We start from the raw sequence: 25,202 nt of genomic DNA, 5'->3' as shown, positions 1-25,202 counted from the left end.
TTTTCTGTATTTCAATCGAGTAAATTCTATTTCTTTTTCGCTTCTTTGGAAGTTGTTTTTTGCTGGGTACTTTTCAATTTATATCTATGAACACGTCCGTAGTCTGCGGATTAGTCATGGAATTGTTAATTGATTAGTCAATGGACTAATGCAAAGACCTGTGAATTGATACCATCATAAAGTAGTCAATCTACTTTATGATGCTACTGCAGAGACTACTGTAGAGACTAGTCAAGGATCTATTCAATAAATTAGACTAGCCTATAAACCAGTTCGCTAGGCGAGTTAATAGACTCGTTTTTGGAATACTCTATTGACCAGTGAAAAGCTAGAAATCAAATGATAGATAAGCAATGAGAAGATAGACTTAGTCTACTCCACAGATTGGTCGGTTTACTAATTAATAGATCTGCTTGTCATATATTTTCTAAATAATAATTTTCCATTCCTGTTTTTAAAAATAATAATAAAATTTAGTTAGTATATAAATTAAACTTACACTGTGATCCTTCCAAAGCACCATGTTGCAATAGCATTTTTGTCATTGAACGATTATTGCTTAAAACTGCCACATCCAATGCCGACAAACCATCCGTATTAATGCTTTAAGAATTTAAGAAATATGTACATTAAATTTTATTACAAACTGAGTATATAATTAAAAACAAAATTGGTCTTCACCTCTTACTGCTACACTTACCTATTTACATCCACATCTGTTGACTCTAAAATGGTGCGAGCCTTATCTAAATGACCATGTTCAACAGCCGAAAAAAGAGCTAAAGTGTAAAAAAAGGAAAAGAGAGAGAGAGAAAAGAGGTAAAATGACAATTATTATAAATTAAGGAAAAAGTCAAAGTTAAGAGGACATTACAATTATCAAGTGCTTTTTAAATTGCACTTAATTTGTACACAAGTGTGTGTGTACTTGCACTCGTGTGTATGTTAGTTTGAGAATCAGATTAAATTAAATTTATTTATTGCTAGGAAAATGTTGCCAAGAAATCGATTGTTTTTTTTTTGTTAGTTCACTTTTTTTGTATGGTTTGGTAGGACTTTTTTCCAGCTATAATCTTGGAGGGTTTTTGAAAGAATGAATTCATTTGAAAGGGAGTAGTAAAATTTTCTTTCATAAAGGGTGAAATATGGGGTATTGAGAATATTATATCACAAACTATTTTCTATAAATCCTAATTTCCATAGACATATTAGATTAATTGAGTAAGGCAAAATATATTTTATGGTGTGACAATCTTTAAAGGAGGACGATATACTTCTATATAATAAGAAGTCCGAGATAAGCTTGTTGATACGTATTCTGGCTGGACTGAGAATATTCAACACAACTTTTTAAATTTATATATTGACGATGTAGAACATGGGTTGAAGCCAAAAGGCAACACATTCTAAATTTTCATTCCTTCTACGACATTAGATCCAAATATATTGGGAGCAATATTATACCAAAATGCGTTTCAGAACTTCGGACGTACTACCATTCATACGTTTTCCTACTAAAATTATAAATGTAACGGAGCCCAAAATAAACAAGTCTAGATCTAAGCAAATCTTTGGATCTAATGTAAGCATTCTTTCCGGCCTCCGGTAGGTTAGTGGTTAGTTTTCTAGTTAAGGAGCGCACAACAGATTTGGATGTGATGTATATATGTACATCATCCTTTCAAACTTAGTAACTAACTAAGCATTCTCTACTTAACCTTTGTACTAAGAGCGTTATCATCGATAACTAGGCTGCTATAAAGGAAGCAAAAGCACAATAAAACGTATGATCTTTGAATGATCTTATATAATTGATGTATAGACAAAATATTCTTTATTGAAGAGATTTGTATTTGAACACGAATGCCTGAAGACAAATTTTTACTCTCCCCCCATATTGAATTCTCTTTCAACTTTAAACTACTTTAAAGTCCTGTCTATAAAGAGTAATCTATTTTCGCAAAAACAAATATTTCATTTTCATTATTACCGTGCAAGTGCAGATTACACTGTGTCAACTTATCCAATTGGGCCTGTGCCAATTTTAATTGTTTTTTCGACATTTTCGAACGATGTGGTGTATTGCCACCCTTTGTGGTCCGAACATTGGCCGGCTGACGATAAATGGCCAAATTTTGCTTATTATCAGCATTGTTTTCATCAACACCAGTTCCACTACTACTACTGCTGCCAGCATCGACTGTCTCCACACCACCACCTACTTGACTATGGCCGTGATGATTTTTGTGCGAATTGGAATGGCGTGAAATACTTAAACTATTGTTATTATTGCTAATGGCGGATGTTGCTGAATTAGATTTAATATTTTCCGCCAACATTTTGCTGCTGCAACTATTATTGCTGGATATCGAAGATGACGATGATATTGATAGGGTTGAAGTTGCTGCTATTGAATTGGTAGTTATTGGTGGTGGTAGTAATTTAAGACTATTGTGATGTGTGGGTTGCTGTTGTCGATGTTGATAATGATGCTGATGCTGGTGTTGATGTTGGTGTTGTTGACGCTGTGGTAATAAAAATTCCATTTCTTTTAGATCTTGTGATGTACATGACATGGCCGAGCGTATTTTTGCAACTGATACAACATTTTGTGTCAATTGTTCTGACCAACGAAATGTTGCATTCTCACGTTCATTAAATGTTTCTTGATGTTGCTGTTGTTGTTGGTGATGATGATGGTGATGATGACGATATTGATGTTGCTGCTGCTGTGATTCTTGATTGTGATTACTATCTAGACTATGAAAATTTCTTGTACTGTGGTGTTCTTGCTGTTCTTGTAAATTCACTTGATGCTCATGGTTTATTGTTGTTGCTGTTGTTACTGATGATGAGGCATTTGATGAGGTTGTTGATGATAAAGTATTTGTTAATGATGATAAAGGTGGATTTCTTAAAATGACTATATTATCATCATTTTGTAAATTACTGTTTGTGCTGTAGTGATAATTGTTGCTGCTGTTGTTGTTGGAGTGTTTACAATTATACGAAGAGCGATCTGATCGCAATGTTGCACTTTTATTAGGACTTAAACTACTTGGTAGTACATTATCTTTGATGAAAAGTGGTTGGGAAAAAAAGAACAAAACAAAATTTTAAATAAATAAAACAAATTAAAATTTAATAAAAATATAAATTAAATAAAAATCCCTTAACCAAATAAAATAAAACAATTAAAAGACGATTAAGTTTCCAAAACGAATTTCTTAATTATTTTTTTTAGACAAGATTTTTTTTTGGATACTTCATCATCGTTTTTTAAATAATAATATAAACTATAGTTAATAATACATAAAAAATAATAAACTTTAATTAAATAATAATGTTTATGACCACAAATATTCCCTATAATTGTAACGTTTAACATTTAAATAAAGTTTATAATATGGTGCTGGCATTTGATGAGTATTGTATTTTAACAATATGTTGTATATGGGATCATTGTATGATGGGTTAACTAATAAAAACAATAATAATAATAATTTAATAAACATTTTTGTATGTTTCTGTTTATTCTGCATATGATTAAAGAACAACAAATATATGTAGTGATGATAAAATGATCATTTCTTTAATATAACGCCCATATCCATTTAATTAGTCAAATTGCATGAGGGTCAGTTTGCACAGGGTGTTAGGAACGTATTGTAATGTATTCATTTATAAGCCTGTATGTATTGCTTTAATTTCATTATAAAGCATTGTTTGTATGTATGTAGTTTTAAATATGGGTCATATATATGTATACTTTTATGCTTTAAAACGTCTTACCATCCTTTGCATCGTTATTATATCTATTGGATTGTACATTTTTATTTTGACAGAATTTTGCCAATTCAGACAAAGTATGAAATGATTTTTGTCTTATAAGGGCACCCGGTGATCGCAAACAACTGCTCATGGGTAGTGAAGTTTTTATAGGTGATTTTGAATCACTATTACAATAGCACCTGTAAAATTTATTTGTTGTTTTTGTTTTGTAGGGTGGAATTTTAAAAGTAAAAAATTAAAGATATTAATATGAAAGAACATAAACAAGATGATGTTTAAATAATATTTTAGATGATGGAATGATGAGTTTAATTTGTGGTTAAAGGGTAGAGACTAATGTACAATTTACATGATGGATTTAAGGATTTTTTCTGATTTAAAAACAATTTTATTTAAAAATTTATAGATATGTTCAGAATTTTTAAAACAACAACTACTGTGAACAAATACAATCGAAAGTCATTACTTTTCATTTCAAAGTAATGATAACTATATACTCTTCATGTAAAACGGGATATCAGTTAGACAAGAAAAGTTAAAGAAAGTGAAGATCAATCTTACAACAAAGATTTATGGAAATTCCATTTTACATTAAAACTACTATTTATTAAGGATTAGGACCTAAATGACTCATAAAAATCTTCAGGAATCTTGCTGTTCATTACGGAGATTAAATGCAAACCTAGACTAGCGCTATGAAACTTGAAACCCAAGTAACAACAAGAAAGACAGATCATAATTAAGTTTGCAGACAAAATTTATGAAAACTAAAGAACTTTAATGGAGAGAGAATTATTAATTATTGATTAGTGCGATCATAAGGTATTGTTACAGGATTCTATCAACATCTTCGGGGTTCCATTAAGATCTTCTTTCTGATCGTCAAATGCAAACCACATCATAATTAAGTTTGCCGACAAAATTTTATGAAAACGAAAAAAACTTTAATAGAGTGTAAGCATAAAGACAATTAGTAGGTTGATCATAAGATATTGTAACAGGATGCTATCAAGATCTTCGGGGTTCCATCAAGATCTTATTTCTGATTGTCAAATGCAAAACGGGAATCAAGATTCTCTATACAAAATATGCAAATCGATAGAAAACCCAGTAACAGTAAGTCATGATTAAACAAGCAGACGAAATTGAAATAATTGTAACGGCTAGTAGAATTCGTATTATTTTGAACATAAAGTATTGTGACAAGATCCTATCAAGATCTTCAGGACAGCAAACGTGAACCTAGATTTGTGAAACAAAATATAAAGATTTTGGAAGATCTTGGGTGAATTAGCTAAAATTCGATAAAACAAACTAACTACGAAGGAAAGCCAAAACGATGATGATCGAGTAGTACAGTATGATCGTAAAGTATAGATTCGCGTTATTAAGCTTTTAACTAAATCGGTGAAAGTCCCAGTAACAGCAAATACGTATCTGTATCAGAGAACTACGCTACGATTATATATTAAAACAATTATTGCTATTTATTTGGGGATTTGTATAGTTATGATGCAGTGAAATAGTATAGGATATTAAGATCAACAAACTCGACTATATATAGGTTCACTAAATCAAACGTTAAACTGAATCAAAGTTACACTTGCTTTATGACTAAATAAACTATTGCGTACTAGGATAATCATGTATCAGTACATTAAGATTGTATAGTGATCTTGTTGTTCGTCCATAGATTCGTAATAAACGCTTTTGTGTCAATTTATTACCAGGCGTGTATAAATATAGTTATTGGTCAGATTACAAATTCATATTAAGGACCAAAGCTTCGTCCCTTCCATATTTGTCATTAACTTAATTGATATTGTCTTTAGAAGTTACGAGCAATTATAAAAAACATGAATGTTTGGTTCAACCTAGCAAAAAAAGAACTTCGAAAGAAGCGAAAAAGAAGTATAATTTACTACATAGAAGTACTGAAAAAGACTTGAAGAAGTTGTAATTTAAACACAGGCTTGTCATAGGAAGGATGACCTTTTTACTTGATTCCAAATTCACTACATATGAAGTCAGTCTCATTAAGTAATTTTTATGTTCTTTTTTTGAAAGTTATTAGGAAGTGAAATTGTAATATTATATAATACAACTAATCTGACTTGAATAATATTAACATAATTATATTAAATAACTCCAAAATAAAATTGGTTTAATTCAAAAAAATATACCTTCACATAAAAAATATAGTTTCTTTTCGCTTCTTTGGAAGTCGATAAACATCACTTCTACAGAACGTAAAAAATCACTAAGTGCTACCTTTTAAGTGGTGATAAATATTATTCCTTTGGAAGTACTTCGTTTTATTTTTGCTAGGAAGTTTTTAAAAACATCGTGTAAATGTTAAAAAAATAAACATATTGATATCAATTGTTAAAAATCGCCAAAATTTTACAACATAATATCTGAGAAAAAATGTTGACCTGTGTAATTTAATGAAAGAGCAAACAAACTACTGTTTTGTTGTATGAATTAAATTTGGGTCAAAGTTACTAAAATACTAACATTTTTCAAAAAAAAAAAAAAACACTCAATCTAATGTTTTTATATTGTCTAGTTCCACCTAAACAGGGAAATACCCAATATTTTGTTTTGTAATAAAAGTATAAATATTTAAAAAACTTCCTAGACACAATAGTAACCAATTTTAATATTTAATCATTGCTACCAAAATAACAACAACAACCTTTAAAAGAAAACGCTTATCCTTACAAAAACACTTAAATACTTTCTAGAAACATTTAATCTAAAAAAATTCTATTTCCCTAATCGTTATTTTAGACAATTTAACTACCTGGTCTTTGTCTCCTTGTTAAGCTAAAGTGTATTTTTTTTTGTTATTAAGCAGGTCCTTTTTTATTTAGTATCATACATATTTAAAATCTCATTTTCCTGTTAACCATTTAAATCCCTATAACATGTCTTGTTTCAAATAAAATTTCACATTTATAGGGTTTGCTACTATAAATGAACCTTTCTATAAATATATATATATATATTACTAATTCACACTTTACTAGGAGACAAACACATCGTAAAGACCAAGTAATAACAATAACAACAAAATACTCGTATAAGTAACAACAACATTTAAAAGGAAACCACTCTAAATAAAAACGTTAGGAAACTGTTAACTACATATCAACCCATCTATATACCTTTACACATAAAAGGAGTATGTTTAGCCAGAGAAGTTAAGGTATCCCAATTGTCTAAGGGTACGTTCACACTTAATGAAATATTTTATGAAAAAGTTGCAAATCAATATTTTTTGTAAATAGTATTATTTTTAGGGTTTTATAAATCGATTTTTGAATAATCGAGCAATCGTTTTTTTTCGAAAAGTTAAAGTCACTATTTTGTTCCAAAAAAGTATAGCACGACTTTCGTCTATGAAAAAAGTCGAAAATTCGAAAATAGTAGAAAAAAGGGAAAAATAGTCGAAAATTTTAAAAAAGTGAAAAAAGTCAAAAAGTCTAAAATAGTCGGAAAAACTTGATATAGTCGGAAATAGTAGAAAAAAAAGCCGAAAGAAGTCGAAAAATAGTCAATAAGTCGAAATAAACGAAAAGTCGGAAAATGTCCAAAAATTCGGTAAAAGTCGAAAAAATCGATTAATATAACTTTAAAGGAAATCAAACAGTTATATAATTTTCTTGAAATAGTTTATAGTGTGAACATACATATTAGGAATATATGTTAATCTATTGATAAGTATGTACCAGAATGAAGAAGTCAATCCGTAATCGGGTGCCAGTAATACAGAGAGAAACTTAATCAACGCATGTCTTAGTAATCTTGTAATCATCCTCTTTAAACGAAGGTTCTAAGCGGAGTCAATTATCAATTTATAATCGAAGTAAATTGCAATGGATCAATTGACTAATTAATAGAACATAATAACCGGTAGGAGTAACTCAAATAATTTTGTAATCTGTAAAACCCAAACTGCAGGGTGTTAACTACACACACATATACACATACATATTATTACACAATAAAGGAGTTTGTTAAATAAAAAAGAGAACATATAAAAAAACACTGTGTGATAAAGATAATTTAAAGAATAAAAGTGGAACTAAAGCAAAATAACACAAAAAAAAAACAAAAATAAATAAAGAAAACACCTACTACTATTCAGGTACGGCATTGGTTTACGTATTGTTGCAGTACGTAAACGTGTTGTACCATAAATTCCTTGGCCAACACTTTTAGATAAATCCTCATAAATGTGATTTTTACGATTATTACTTTGAACATAATACAGATTATCCATATCATCTCGAGTTTCCTTAATATGACTGGACTGAGAACAAGAAGAAGAAGAAGGATGTAATGCTATTCCTGGAAATTGCTGCTGCTGTTTAAGTTGTTGTTCCTGTTGCAATTCATTCAAATACTTGCGACAATATGATTCGGGTATTTGTAGCAATTTGCAAGCTTTACGTGGTACCTCACCCAGTGGCATAGCAGACATTAAATCCTCTATTTGCTGTTTATTACGAGCCCCACATGTATAGTAATTGTTCATGTTGGCCATTGTTAGGGGAGCAGTATCTTTGAAAAGTTGTTCACTAGTTTTACGTGTTATTTTTATATCGTTAGCATTATCTGAGTCCCCGTTTTCATCATGGGTAAAATTTTGATATTTTTTTGTACGTTTATGCAAAGGTGTATTAAATTTAAACGGTGAATTGTCTAGATTGACTTGATTTAGTTTTCCTTTGAGCAGACGAAAGGAAGAGCGCATAGAACGCGTGCGCCTTAAGCTTGTAACACTAACCGTACGCGGATCTTTACTGGCGAGTATATACGAACAACGATTAGCTTTACGACGTTCCATTTTGTTAAGAAAGGGTTAGTTTGATGTTTTTTAAGTTTTCTTATTTTAAATTTTATTTTAAAGGGGTTTTAAAAGAAAATCCTTTTTTCTTTTCATTTAAAGGGTTAAAAATCACTTCTGTTTCTTTTTTTTTAGTACAAAACATTCTCTATATCACTGATAAATTTTCACATTTTTCACTTTGTTTTTTTTTCGTTTTTTCGTTCACATTTCAAACATTCTTAACTGCCATCGTCATACGCTGTTTCGAAACAAAATTAAACTGATTCCATTGTCAGACGTGATTGCGTTTAGCTCTCTCAACCCCGTGTTTTCTTCAGTGATGTTGAAGAGTGCATGTTGTTGTTGTTATTGTTATAGTGTTTGTAATCCCATTTGGCCTGCCTGTCTAGGCAACCAGCAGCAGAGGTGAACCTTTTATGCGAGAGTGTATATGTGTGTTTTTCATTATGTGTTGTTGTGTTGCATGCTTTGAGGTAAAATAGACAGACAGTTTTATGAAAACAACCATAACAAGGGATGAGATATGGGAAATTTGACAATTATACCACAAAAAGAAAAGTACTTTGGAACCATAGTTTAAGTTTAAAAACATGAAATCAGTTTTCTTTACATTTCATTTAAAGTTAAAAGTAATAAAATATCTTAAAAGCTATGTAGTTAAAAAATCATTCCTTAAAATCTTAAAACTGTACCGAAAAAAGTACTTTCGTACTAAGCAGTTCAACACTGATCTCTACATAATTTACCCCTCATATTTATCATACACATACAAAAAAATGTGTCAGAGTAAATCTGTGTATGTGTGTGTGTTAGTTAAAAGTGCTTAAAAACGAATTTAAATCGATTTCCCCTGAGTACATTTCATTTAAAAAATCCTGTAAATTCACATTAATCGTTTGTTAGTGTTTCTTAGTTGTAGTTGTTTATGACTGTAGTTACATATGAAAAATATAGGACATTTTACGCGTATCCTAATTGAATTTCTTTTTTTTAATTTTGGCTTGTAGCACATCTTGTACTTAATTAGTTATGTCATTTATTTTATCAGGAAAGTTAAAACGGAAAAATATCATATTTCGTGATTTCTCGCCATAAAATCTTCAGACATGAACACATTACAAATGCAGTTTGTAATCTAACGAATTTTCACAGAAATTATCCTTTATTAAGAGAAATTATAACAAAAAGTTTATTATTTATATACATCGATCATAACCTTTTCTATGAACCATCTACTGAAAGTGATATACAAAAGTTTATGCAAAATGTTCCAATTTATAAACTGTATTTAATCTGTAGACTATTGTCTAGATTGTACTTCATAGTATAGTTTTAATCCAAATATAATCTATTAAGACAAAGAGATTACCGAAGTAATCAAACTAAATCTATTGACTCGCTATCGATCTTAAAAAGATCTTGGATCATCTATTGACTTCGATGTAATGTGAAGTCAGAAATGATTATTAATACTCTTGAAGTTAATGTGTCCAAACTATTCGTAAGATATAATTAGAAACCATCACAGAAATGCGAACCAGTGTGGTATTTACATTAATAAAATCTTGTTCCTGAAATATACCGGAAATATTCTGAAAGTTATAGTTGTAATAAAGTCATAAATAATGTAATATTTAAAAATCTTATCTAGAACACTTTGTATATATGTTCAAATACGCAGAAGTCGAAGGGTTTTACGTGACCTGTTCTGTTCAGAAACAGCATCAAGAGACGTAATCTTTAGACCAAAATATTAAACCATCGACAAAAGGAGAGGACTTGTTCTTATTTAAAGAAAATACACTGTAGTAAATGTGAATGGACATTCTATATCCGCACATCTTGTACAAGATACAGTTCAACCATTACGATTCACTCGAGCGTACTTCTCATTAACCAACCACTAAGCAACCGGATGACACGAGGAAATTACCGTGGTCTTTTAAACAACTTCCTTAAACACACATTGAAAGGAGAATGTTACCAAGAAAGGTGTTTCAGTTCAAAATGGGTTTTTAAAGGAACAGGATTTTATGTATTTTAAGAAGATGAGCGTAGTTGATTACAACTTCTTATCCTACCATCCGCTTAACAACTTCTTTTAAGACGAAGTTTTGGAATTAAAATTGTGTGATTTGTCTTTCTTACACCTTTTATTACGGGGATTTCTGAACACCACAGTGTAATAAGGAGCAAAAACATTCGTCATTCAGTCAAATATTTGCAGGATTTTCTTTGAAAATTTAACCTCTTTGATCAATACAACAGTAGAAAGTTATCGTTGACTTTTGTCATTTTATTGCCTTTAAGTTTCTAAACAATATTGAATATATGGATAGAGATCTGTCCACTATAGTCCTTGTACACTTTATCATATCTAGAAAATATATACGTGGCCTACAGCAATTACAACATACGATTTATTGCAATTTTTTGGTAATAACTTTAGAAACACATCTTCCAAGATACTTAGATCTAACTTCGACAAATGCCTGACAGTGACAAAGAAAGTGCTCCAGAGTTTTACTGTCCTCTCCACATGATCTAAATTCGCCTGAATCCGCACTGTCAATTTTGTATAGATGTGCTCGTAATACTGTGTGTCCACTCACAATATGTACCATCATACTAACTTTAGAGTTGCTAATTTTGAGAAGATTTATCTTCTTGTTCTCATCAGTGTCACCCCATAGGATCTTTGTGGTTCTACCCACCGTTTCATTGTTTCAAGAGGCCTTATGGGATTCTCTCACCCATGTTTTTAATTCAGCTTGTGTTGCTTGGAATGGTTTAGCGTTTGTCGCTACCTTCCCTTTAAAGCTATTAAATTTGCCCTTTCGTTATCGACTACTCCCGAGTGGTGCCCATATGATGAGTATGGCAGAGTATTCAGTTAAAGTTTGGAAGTGATGTTAAGTTTAGTATCTTGAAAGTGTTGTTATTCAGGAAATAACATCCCTGACTAACACTGATTGGAAAATTCTTAGGAATTATGGACTCCAAAGTTGGGATCCTGCATATTAAAAGTCACATCGATCAATGTTTAGCAATCAATTCTGTTTTTTTTTTTTCTGAGAGGACTCTTAGACTTCTAGATGTTTTTGTTAATTTGTTTGATCGTATTATATGTTCTACGGAACGATAATAGAATGAACAAACTGTCTGCGATTGAGACAAAATTAGCTGTATTGAAGTTTATGGTTCCTGGTTAAATAACACGTTGAGTTCTATGTCTTTTTTATAAAAATTTTCCAAATGTGTTTTTAATTGCTCATCTGCGTGAATAACCTTAAATGTGCTATTCTAGAAAATACACTAGTATTGCACCCAAGTTGTCATAGCTGTCACATTTCATTACAAATTGTGGTTACGGCATGACTTCCTTTAAATATTTATTTTAACTTTGCATGTATGTTTGAATGTTTTTAGTAGATTTTTTTTCTTATTTTTGTCGAAATTTTTATTTTTCTCCTCAAGTACTCATCTGTCAACAATATGTGCATGTGTGTTAGAAAAACACACACACACACACAAATTTGATGACATTTTTGGAAACATCAATTACTAAATAGATTTACTACATTCGAGCGGAAACATGTCCATGTTACTAACTCGTGCTAATAGTAACGACGAAATACATATCTAATGTGTTGCCTGAACAACAACAACATTAGCAGCAGCAGTAGAAGTAAGTTGTAAAATAATTAACACAGTGTCGTCTACGGGAATGTCATAAAAACAAGACAGGACAATTTATTTATTGTTGTTGTGTTAATGTTTTAATTGTTGCTGTGTTTTATACGGTTGTAGTTTGGTCCTTAGGAAGGATGTTTGGATTACCTAACAAACAAAATAAAAATATGTTTTAACACACATCTAATGAGATTATTTTTAAATAAAAGTGTTGCCATACTTTAGTTTTAGTGATTTCAAGTCATTGAGGTGTTGGTCTTAAATAAAATCCCTTTTTAGAATTTTCTTATAAGAATAGACAAGTTTCTATTGCTACTGAAATAAGAATATTAGCTGCTGTGTGTGTTTTATTTTCTTATTATTTTTATTTAAACAAACAAAACAATGACCTTAATGTCCTTGTCTACTTTAGTCCCATTGTATTTAACTCCCTCATCCATTAGGGTGAATAACAAAACAAAATAAATAAAAAAACCACAAAGAAAACTCCCCAATACAAATGCTTGTATATTATGTTAAATTGACAATGGTTTGACATTGATTTAAACAAATACATACATATACTTTAACGATTTTTTGTTTAAGTAAGAAAAAACTGGAAAACTCAAAATGACAGTCTATATAAAAAAGACACAATTCACCAGAAGAAAAATTCCCTTAAGCGGCTCAGGAAAAAAATATTTGCTTATGAACATGTAGAGACAAAAAATACTGACACAATCAACTAATCAAACAGTTGTCACAATTATTTCATAAATGCATAATATGCCAGTCAAACCGCAGAGCCAGGAGTCACACCGTATTAATTCATGTTTCCATAAAGGTTTAATTTTGATGATTTTTAAAAGAGTAAATTGATCGCGCCTAAAATAGGTTAATTGGTAGTGATTAAGTCTGTAAATTCGGAGGTAGTGGGTTCGATTGCCACCAGGCATGTAACCTTGGCGAAATCTTCATCTTGGTGTTATTACGATATCCCGGCGAAAAAAGGTGTTTCCAACACTTTTAGTCTATCTGGACTATAAATTGTTGAGTCAAATGTATCATCGGCCTTTCCTAGAAATGATTTGTCATGAGGTCGACCAGATTACCATATAATCTGTCACTACGGGTGGACAGTTGCCCGCAGGACTTGTCCTGACTGGTCAGGTTGTTGATTCGGGAGAGTATTGGTTTAGAGACTGATGTATCCATGCCATATATGTGTAGATTTTCTCTCCGGAGCTATTGTTATCTCAACAGATGTTACTGGGTGATTTGACAAAGCAAACTGTGATTGTTTTCTGAACCCATTAAATATCTCTTACTCTTTGCATAGTAGGTTGTCAGTATAGGATGGAGAATTTTCAAGTTGACACTTGGTAGTTGCCTGTTATCCCGTAGATCGTTTCTTATAGTCTCAGAATAGAACTGATGAAAGTTGGTGAACGATCAGGAAAGTCTCCTTTGCCCGACATGAGACTAGTACTGATTTAGTATACTTCAGGGAAGTTATCTAGAGCTGCTGTCTTATGGATGAAATCCAACACTCAACTTGTCGATGCAATTATTGGAATTGAATTGACTTTGGAAATTACTTCATTCCTGTCACATTATCTCGACATAAACTGATTCTGATTTATTAGCTGGATATTTCGGACTACCAAATACGTCTCTAGGTGCTGTTGCCAAAAGAGGTTGCGCGGCCTTTAAGAGGTTAAGGAATGCACTGGAATGGGTCATTAGTTGATGGGTCATTGTATTCTTGAGAATGTTTTCTTTTATGGCATTAAAAGGGTAGTCACCTTCCGGTATATCCGAAAGATTAATTTCACCTAATATTGGGGTCGCCCCTGCTTAGGACTTGTCGGGGTATACGTTGCGATTGATCCCATGCTGCCTGTTATTTCGTTGTCTTTATCAAAGTGCTTGTTCATGAACAGGGTCTGCCATGTACAAAGATTGCCACCTGAGTTCTCCATAGAAGGATTCAGGGGCGTGTGGTAGACCTTCAGGCAGGTGTTTACATTAAACACTTAGACATTCGTTGGTTCCACAAGTTATAACTTATAACCTCAATGAAAGTACTCAAAAACAGTAATACGAACTAATACATACAATTAATAAGAGAGGACGTAAATTTTTCGAATGTTTATCAACAAACACATAACTCTCCCTCCTAAACAAATAATGACGATGAGCGAGATGGAGAATTGGTAAAGACAGGGAAGTATTTGAATATGTCACCATCTTGGTAGACTGTTTAATTATCTAACAAGAAATTGACCATATTTTTAGATATTTTTCAACTTGGACAAAATCCTAGAAATCTAAGTTGAATAAATTGTAATCTGTTGAAAATGACATTATTCCATATCCTTAAAAGATCCAAAAATAGTCGCTAATTGAAAAAAAAAAACAATTTTATTAGGATTATGAAAGAAGTCTTTCTGAAATAAGCAGCTCTGAATTTATTTTTATTAATGATTCGAATCTTTACATTAGAGGGTCTTTAGAGTCCAGATCCAAAAAGTTGAGTCACTATTCTACATGGGCAAGATTTTAAAATATTAAACTACGGACACGAATAGGCATATAATCAGAATACCGATTTATGTAGGCTACTTGTAGAAGATCGTAAACTTAATTAGTGTAATTCTAAATGACTATTTTTATGTTTCAAGATTTAATTCCTTTAAAATACTTTACATTTGCCTCCAACATTAAAGTTTACTTTAAATCTTGGCAAATCATTGTAATCGCTCTATAAAGACCAACCAACGAACCTCTGTTTATCACATTCAAAACAGAAGGAGCCAAAATCAAGTTAACGGCGAATATAAAATGTAAACATTTAAAAAAATATCCTTTTTGTAGGATTTTTCATTGTTTTCAATGTGTTTGTTTTATCACTCATTCTATCGTTTCCACTGATTTGTCTATTTGCTTAGACTAAAGGAAAGACAAGAAAAAATTATTATAAAAGGAATGAGATCGAAGAAAAAAAAACAAATTTTTATGGAAAAAAGAAAGACGTATTCATTTACATAATTTACGCTTTAGTAGATTTTTTTCTGCTTCAGGGAATATGACAAGGCTCACATGTATTGTTACAATATAAGAAAGTATGTAGTACATACTATGTTGGTACGTGTAATAACTCGGTAGATCTGAGTGGCTTTATAGGTTATTTTACAAAAATAAAACAAATTTACTATCCGAAAATTCATAATGAAATGTAGCTAAGAATTGGACTTAAGCACACATTTCCCAGTCTCATATACAATATGTATTTATAAGAATCCTCTCCATATGCTCTACATTCGTTTGAATCCGCAATTCCAATTTTGTATAGATGTGCCCGTAATTATGTGAGAATACGTACCATCATACTAATCTCAGACTCGAGAAAAATTTTCGCCTTGATGTCATAAGGGTCACCCCATAAGATCTTTGTGGTACTACCCACCGTTTCATTACTACAATTCAGCGTTCGTTAGGTTAACTACCTCAAGCTTACTTCCTTCTGAGATTTTATTTTATCAAATAATATCACCCTAATTATCTTCTGGCTGTCGGTAAATATATTAAGCCTTGTGTGCACAATATTTAATCTAATTTACACATTGAGCTATTGCTCGGACTTCCGCCTGAAAGCTCCGCGCCTACTTTGTATCCCAATTTAGAACTATCCGTTTAGCAACTGATTTCTATTGGTCTAATGTTCCGTCTGGGATCAGCGCTTCTAAGTTTCCAACATATTGGTACGCGATCAGGCCCATTCGATGATTGTATATAACCTTACAAAGTATCCAACATATATTAATGACACTTCCTAGAAATGCTTTTAGCCAGTTAGTCTAAAGTGAAGAGCCGTTCTACTGTAAGCGCCGCCTCATATCTTAAATATGTCTTAATTTATCTAGCAATGTTTCCAGAGTCTTGATTGAAGTAATACACTTAAATCTAACCAGCATGTACGCTAACTTCCTTTAGTAGTTTTTCTTTTTTCCAGAAGTCCAACAGATTATTGAAGCATTGGCGCGAATTGGTCTATTTACACTTTTATAAAGCCAATATGTCTAATAGTGTCTAGTAGGAATAAGATTCCATTTCATGTCTATAGTTTACGTAGATATCGCCCAGCACCGATGTGTCTTGTTGACGCTATCCTCTATGCGGTAGCTTCATTTTAATTTCCCCCAATTTAGAACCATCCGTTTAGCAACTGATTTCTACTTGTCTAATATTCCGTCTGGGATCAGCGCTTCTAAGTTTCCAACATATTGGTACGCGATCAGGGACATTCGATGATTGTTTATAACCTTGCAAAGTATTCAATACATATTGATGACATTTCCTTGAACCGATTTTAGCTAGTTAGTCTAAAGTAAAGAGCCATTCGTCTGTAAGTGCCTCCACATATCTTAAATATGTCTCAATGGGTGAAATATCTAGCAACGTTTCCAGAGCCTTGGTGGAAGTAGTACACTTAAACCCAACCAGCATGTACACTGAACTTCCTTTAGTAGTTTAATATTACACTTTTTTCCAAAGAAGTCCACCAGATTATTGAAGCATTGGCTCGAATTGGACTAAGTACACTTTAATAAATTTGTCCAATAGTGTCTTATAGGACTAAGATTCTATTTCATGCTTATAGTTTTCGTAGATTCATATTAATTTCCGTTCAAGGATTACACCTAAGTCTTTACTTATTTCTTATAGAAAATGTGTCTCTAAGAAAAGACAATTTTCCTACAGAAAATGGGTGGTATAAGAGATAATTTTCCTATACATGTTTTCTATTACTCTATTTCATTTCTGGAGTACTTTATTTGTCATCGCCAGGATTTCCTCGAAATTACATCCGTCCCTTATGATCATTGATTGAAACATTTTAAGGTACTACGTCCATGAAACTAATGTTCAAAACATCGGATAATCCAACCCCAGGAGGTTTTAAATATAAAGAAGCGCTTAAGAGGTCTAATAGTGACCTAAAAGTATTTCCTCAGATATGGCAGCTATTCCAATTAAAAAAATATCAAGCAAATTATTGACAAAAGGGGAATATTTGCACCAGCAAAACTACAGGAATGTATTTAAGTCCATGTAAAGGAAACGAGAGAAAGTATAAAGGAAAGAAAAAATTATTGAACGTAAAATATGCCTACTATGTTAAAGAAGTGATTAAGTTAAATTCTTTACAAATCTTCTATTATGTTAAAGCGTAAAGAAGGAGATGACGGAGATAAGTCAATGGCGGAAATGATACATTTTAAGTCTACTGTAAATGTAGTGAAATCTGTAGAAATGATGCCCATTGGTTTTTTTTGGGTTAAATTTAGATGTAACCAAGATGTGTTAATATATTAGATTTTTCGATTTTTAAAGATTGTATTTTTTAAACTATTATAAAAACAATTCAATCAACTTTGAAGAATTTTTTTTACAAAAACTCTTAAAGACACTTTAACAGTTTCCACTCCTGTTAAATCCTTGCCATAACAACACTGGTCATTTGTTTGGTCAATTTGTTGACATTATCCCTCACGTTTTTGTGCCTATTTATCTTGTCATAAGCTCCACATTAAAACACATAATTTATGATTATTATAAATAATCTGTTTCTCTTTTTTCGTTTTGTAAAACAATTTTGAAGATGATGATTGAATACAGACAGACCTTAAAACAAAAACAAAAAGTACAAATCACTAAAACACAGTTACTTAAATAAATCAACGCTCAAAGTCACATAAATTCCAAAAAAATTCTTTCAGTGACCTCTTCAATGAGTTACAAAATGATTTAAGTAGTTAAAATGGTTGGTCCAGCAACAAATATACATAAATATTTTTAATAGTCACAGACTGAGACAAAGTCAACACAGGAACAATATCAATAAGTATTAAAATGAAATTTACATATTTCATATGAATATATTACACAGATTTAGTTGTTTATTCTTAGTGGACTATGAAGTGGACAGCACAGTGTAACAAAAAAAAAAAAAAAAAATAAATATATTGATAAATTATAATAAAATAGTTATAAAACAAAAATAAACTTTATTCATATCTAATAGCTAACAATAACACTAACAGTATGAGAGAAATGTTTATTTAGTAGTTCGACTGAGTAATGTGTTCACACAGTAAAATGAATGGGGGGTCTTGGTTCACACCATTTCATTTTATACATTTTTCTACCATTTTAAACAACAACAACAACAACAGAAATTACAAACATTTTCCAAATGAGGCTTAAATCAAATTTGCATAAACTTTCAACTAACTGAAAATGATAATGACACTATTATGAATATTTTTTTGGATATATATTTTTTTTATTAAAAAAAAAAACTTTTACTTGTTTGTACTTCAACTTAAGCAACAGAAGTTGGCGAAAAAAAACTTATTGTCGGCAGGGGGTGTTATTGGGATTGTGTGGCATGTGACTAGACATTTGAAAAGTAAGAGTCTCTTGACTTATATACACAAGTATAGAAATTTATTGTTGTCTATTAATTTTACATTTGGGGGTATTACACCATTTCTAATAAATTTAAAGATTTTATAATTAATTTGTTTCTGTAAGAGGAAGTTTTTTTTAGAACAAGGTTCTTTAATCGAGACAATTTTCCTATAGAAAAAATTTGTTCAGAAGATATAAATATCCTACAAAGAGGGAAAAATAAATATACACGTCTGAAACCAAATTTAATAATTTTTCAAAAACATTCGTTGTTGTTGTAACAGCTTAAACTATAAAAATTTTTTATCTGGGGGTTCTGAATTTAAGTCTAAGCCAAGAAATTGGGCTACTTCAACAGGGCCAGTTGAATATGTTGTGGGCATCATGGGAACTCTGTCTACATACAAGGCATATATTTGTGATGGTACGGTATATGCGGGACCAGTAGACGTTGAACCTATTGCTCAATCCCGATCTGAGTTGTGTCAGACATCTTGTTTTCCACGGACGATTCTTCTCAATTTCTGCCATGGGCGGTGGGAGACCTTCAAGTACGACATTCATGCTGTAACATGAAACCGCGGTATTGATGACATCTCTATGAATGTCGTTCAAAGCTACTGTATACTAATTTAAGTCTAATTATCCTGCACATACCTTCTTATGCTCTCCTCGTATACACGAAGGTCCTTCCTAACATGCCTCAGAGAAGCTTCCAACTGTGTGATGTTAAAGTTGGGATGACTCCTCCGGTGACATCCCACGGGGAACTGTTTAGTCAGCATGGCATTATATTCCTTGACTGGGAGGACCTTCGTTTTCTCATTTAGGTGGTGCTCTGAAGTTCTTTATATGAAGCTCGTTACAGTCTGTAGGACAGCATTTTGACAGATTTGAATATTTCTTCACTGGGTATCAGCGAAGGAGACCATACTATAGCAGCATGACCACTGATCGAGATAGTCATTCACTCGATCGCATAGCTCATCAACGTTTTGGGCACAACTTATATAGTCAGTTTTATATATAACAAACTATTATACAGAGAATTTTCAATATAATAAACACTTATAGGTCACTTTCTGAAGAAAAGTAAAAGTGAGTGGGCAATTTAGCCGCCACCGATATATTCTACAATAAGCCGACTCCGCCGGACGAAAATGGTTTCGCCGCTGATCATTTTGTATCGGCTTATGTCTCTGGGTTCTATATTTAAGACCCAGAAATCGTAATATACCACCGTTTACCTAATCATTACACAAGATTTTAGACAGAACCGATCAATTACGGAATGTGTAAGTTGAATTAGAATAAATATGGCGCCCACGGATCTTAATTATGGCGATATTAGAAGATAGAATTATTATTGGATCGTAAGAAAGCTTTAACTGAATACTCTCCCAGAGGTAAGATTTACATCACATGGTAACTCCGGAGTAGTCGGCAACGAAATGCGAATAATTGCTTTAAAGGGAAGGGAGCTCGAGGTAGTTAACCTCATGAACGTAAAATCATTCGATGCAATTTAATCTGATTACAACAATTGGTGAGATTGTCCTATAAGGGCTCTTTGGTTAATAAAACTGTGGACAAAATCACAAAGATCTTATTGGGTGACCCTGAGAAGAGCAAGACGAAAAGTCTGAGGTTAGTATGATGGAACGTATTCTGGGTGGACATACAGGATTACGAGCTCATCTAAACAAAATTGGAACTGCGAATTCTGACGAATATAGAGCATGTGGAGAGAACAGTGAAGCTCTGGAGCACTTTCCTTGCCAGGAGCGCACAATAGGTCCGATAATAGCTAGGTCTATTTCTTCGGATTTGATGTAGTAAACATTCTCCTATTAACCTAACAAATATATGGAAAAAATTCTTTATTAAAGACAATGCAATTAGATAGAACTTTTCTATAGATAATGGATCTCTATTAAAGACAAGACATGAGGTACAATTTTCTGAAGACGATTTTACTTAAGAAAATTTCGGAAATTTTGCTTCTTAAGGAAATTTAACAAATAAAAAAATGGTGTAAATAATCGCAATGCGGTTGTAATTTTAAGCGGCCATTAAGCCAATTTACATAAACTTCAATTGGTGTTTCCGTTTGTTTTTCTTTAGTCCAATAACAGACTTAAAACCCACACCACATATTTTGTTTCTTTCTCTTTCACTAACTGTCGTTACTAGAGTTCAAGATATTTTGGCTAATCTACAATCCATCTGTTATTTAAATTGTTTTAAACAATAAAACATGTTCGAAAAGCGACAGAGTGTCTTAAATAGAATAAAACTTAAATTTAATTCAAATAGCAAAAAAAAAACACAAACGATGAACATCATAAAGATGTTGCATATATGCTTATAAAACTTAATCTATAAGATGTTTTTAGTTGGTTTGTTTAACCATCCCCAAGTCTGACGGTCCGACTGTTCTTGCTCTTTATATTAAATGTAAGTTTATTTTGTAAAATATTTTTGCGGTCGTTTTGGTTTTATCATAAAAATGATAAAGAGACGACGGACTGACTGTACGAAACGTACGGATATTGCAATTAACTTAAATAAATAATAAAAACGTAATTTATATTGTTTAAGAAAACAAAGTTTTATTGTTATTATTAATTCTTTGAAAAGTAAATTATATTTCAAGGATGTTTTTCTTTTTTTTTTTGCTTAAATGAACGATTTGTTTTGTTATATTATTCATTTAATTGAATTATGAAGATAATAAAGTGTATGATGTATGTATAAATTTAATTCTATAAAATTTAATAATTTCTTTAATAGATTACTTAGATTTTTTAATTAAATTTAAGATTTTTTCTTTCTTTTTATTGCAGTTCATCATTTATGATAATTAACTATTTACCCCTTTTATTTCTTAAAGATTAATATTCTCACGACAAAAGTGTTTGTGGAAAGAGTTGGTTTTTAACTGATGACTTTCACTTTTATTGTGAGAGAAACTTTTATTTTCAATAGAAATAGTTTCTCAGAGACATATTTCAGATTTGCCTCAGTTCAAGGCAATATGTATATCAACAACATTTCCTATTTTTTCTCTGGAAAAGTGTCTCTATAAGTAACAGTGTCTCAATAGAAAAACGTTTTTCTTTAGAAAGAGAGTCCCAATAGACAGTTTTCCTTAAGAAACTGTGTCTCAATAGGAAAGTGTTTTCCTTTAGAAGGAATGTCTCAATAGACAGTTTTCCTATTGAAAGTATGTCTTAATAGAAGAAAGTTTTTCTTTAGAATGAGTGTAGCACAGTTTTTCCATAGAAAAGGTGTGACAATAGAAGACAGTCGATCAATAGAATGATTGTATCAATAGCAGAAAGCTTTTCTTTGGAAAGAGTCTCTCAGTTTTTCATAGAAAAGGTGTGTCAATTGTAGACAGTTTCCATAGAAAGTGTGTCTCAAGAGAAGACAGTTTTTCTATAGAAAAAATGTCTCAACTGAATGGTGTACGCACAATTTGGACGAACGACGAATTTCGTAAAGCACGACGAACTAGTTGAAAAAAAAAATTGTTGCGTAAATTCGTCGAATGGAACACAATCAAATAATTCGTACTACGAATTCGTTTAAAAATTTGTTTGTTCGAAATTGGAAAAAGTAAGCAAAAGGAACAAAAATTATATTTTTATGAATCTCCTCGATTTTGAGATAATTTTAACAGCTTTAAAATTCATTCGAACATTATTTCGAAATTAGAAAATGTAAGAAATTGACCTCGAATAGAACTAAAATTATATTTTTGTGAATATACCCAATTTTGAGATTATTTTAACAGCTTCAAAATTTTTTCGAACATTACTTCGAATTTTCGAACATAATTTTAAATATTACAACATAGCATTGTAGTGTCATCAAGTATACTCCAAACTGCCAAATTTCAGACAATTCGGGCCACCAGAACTGGTTTTAATGGCGTTAAAAAGTTTTCGAACTTAAGTTCGAATTTTCGAATATAATTTCGAATATTCGAATATAATATTGTATTGTCATTAACTGTACTCACAACCGCCAAATTTCAGAAAATTCGGGCTTCCAGAATTGGTCTTAAAACAATTTTCCCCAATTAATTAGTCGATCGTCTGTGTAAGAAATAGAAATAAACCTATCGCACAGTTCGTTGCGTACTACGAATTTCGTCATACACACTGATTGTGCGTACTTTCATATACTTTAGTGTGTTCTATATCTGACGACGAAAAATCGTTCTGAAAAATTCATCGTTCGTCGCAATTGTGTGTATAGCATAAAGGTTTGAAAAGAGACACTTTTTCTTCAAAAAAGTTTATCAATAGAAGACAGTCTTACTATTTGAAGAGTGTCTCAATTATAGAAGGAGAGAGTTTTACTATAAAAATAGTGCCTCATTAAGAGACATTTTTTTTATATAAAGTGTGTTTCAATAGAAGACAGTCTTTCCATAGAAAGAGTGTGTCAATTATAGATAGTTTTTCTATAGAAAACTTGTCTGAATTAGAAACAGTTTTTGTATACAAAAATTTCTCAATAGAAGAAAGTTTCTTAATTTTTCTATAGAAAAATTGTCTCAATAAAATAAAGTTTTTATACAGAAAAAGTTTGCCAGTAAGAAACAGTTTACCTACTGAAAAAGTGTTTCAATTATTTACAGATTTTTTTTGGACGATTGTCAATAGTTTTTTCTAAAGATATTTTTTCTATAAAATAAGAGTCTCAAGTAGAAAAAGTTTTACTTTAAAAGAGTAAGAAAAATAACTCAATTAGAGAGTTTTCTTCTTTATTTATTACGAAGAGTTTTCTTCGTAATAAATGACAGTTTCTTTATATAAAAACAATTTTTCTATATAAATGGAGGACATATTTTCTACAGAAAAAGTGCACAACAGGAAACAGGTTTTCTATAGAAAAAGTGTCTTAATTGAAAGTTTTCTTCTAAGAAGTTGGAGAGTGTTTTCTATACAAAAAGTTTGTCTATTGAAAAAAAATTCTATAAAGAGTTAATTTTGAAATCTTTAAACTTTCTTATTACATGTTAAATGTTATTTGCATAATGTAATTAAATATTTTGATAGATTTGTCAATAAAATCAATTAATTTCCTATAAGATCTAAATATCCAATTTGCACACATTGCAGCTCTCACTTATTAACTTTCCACTGCAATACATTTAATATCGATTTTTTGCGGCAACTTTTACAAGATAACAAATTTGCGGTAAAAGTAATTTGTTGTCAGGTATTAATTTCACATTTTTGTCTGTATATAAAGTGAAAAAAACCTCTGAGGCGGATTTGTAATTTCTAAGATGTAAGAAATAAAAGAAAATGAGTTTCATTAAATTTAATAGCTTTTCTTAGCTTTTAATGAACATATCATTGCAGTAAACAAAAACAAAAAGGAAAAGAAATAAATATATAAAAATATTTACAACTTTTCCCAGTAATATTCTAGTTATTGTGAAACCCCCTTAAGTTTAAGCTTTTTATAAAAAACTCCCATAAAAACCTTACTTAGAACAACTGCTTAAAATACACAAAGATTAAAAACATTTTCATTTGCGGTTTAAGATCCACAACTTTAACCACACAGCTGTAGGGTAAGAGACCCTTTTTAGGACTTTTTGTCAAAGATTAAAAACAAACAGACAAAAAATTCTAAACCCAAATAAGGTGGGTGCGCTAAACCGTGTTCACGCGTTGACAAACATATTATTTTTTTGTTTTTGTTTTTAACTTTATTTAACCTTCACCCATCAAATTGAAAACAATAACAAAACCGACAAATAAACACAAAAAACAAAGAAAAAAAAAATAAACAAACTCACGGAAACGGCGGGAATACAACAAATATTAATGTTCTGTTCAAATATTTTAAATCTATATTTATATATTTAACTCGACTAAATAATAAATATTTATTTTATCACTTCGACAACAACTAAATCACGTTCTCAGATATAATTCTAGAGAAGAAAATCTGTAACAACAATTTAAACGTGTTTCATGTGTTATATTTATATAAATGTATTTATGTTTTTAAATAAACGTTAATTTCATCGTAATCGAATACAATAGAAAACGCTTCAAGTTTATTGCCTTCCATAGAGAAAGACAAAACGTTTTGAGTCATAGTTAAGATTTTACTAACAAAAGAAGATTTACAGAATAAAAAAAATATTTACGTTATAAAAATTGTTTAATTATTCGGAAATTATGTGTTTTGCTACACTGATTAATCACATTTTTGTTTTTCTTGTGTCGAAGAGAAAGAGAAAAATGTTGTTACTAGAAACATGTTTTCTAGCATAAGTTGAAATACCAATTGAGTAAAGTTTTGTTTTAAAGAGTTAAACTCGAATGAAGAAACATTTTCTATAGAAAACTTATTTCAATTAGAAATACGT

The 25,202-nt window shown here is 31.0% G+C and overlaps 1 protein-coding gene across 3 annotated transcripts in view; it reads right to left on the bottom strand.

The window, feature by feature from the left end:
• The window catches only part of LOC111678250, an 87,708-nt gene that overhangs the window by 10,063 nt on the left and 52,443 nt on the right, over positions 1-25,202 (bottom strand). Inside the window, exons 3-6 of one of the 3 annotated variants that reach the window (XM_046949813.1) lie at positions 3,793-3,971; positions 1,991-3,073; positions 701-779; positions 500-603 (exon numbers count right to left, since the gene is read on the bottom strand). In XM_046949813.1, coding sequence (XP_046805769.1) covers positions 500-603; positions 701-779; positions 1,991-3,073; positions 3,793-3,971 — 1,445 coding nt within the window. Of the gene's footprint in view, positions 1-499; positions 604-700; positions 780-1,990; positions 3,074-3,792; positions 3,972-7,935; positions 9,117-25,202 lie in introns of those variants that run through there. The other 2 variants (XM_023439535.2, XM_046949814.1) reach the window with 2 other exon arrangements.

Source organism: Lucilia cuprina, chromosome 4 (assembly GCF_022045245.1).
Source record: "Lucilia cuprina isolate Lc7/37 chromosome 4, ASM2204524v1, whole genome shotgun sequence".
Classification (NCBI taxonomy): Eukaryota; Metazoa; Arthropoda; class Insecta; order Diptera; family Calliphoridae; genus Lucilia; species Lucilia cuprina.
Note: the sequence above shows the minus strand (reverse complement) of the source record. Positions and strands in the feature narration are given on the sequence as shown.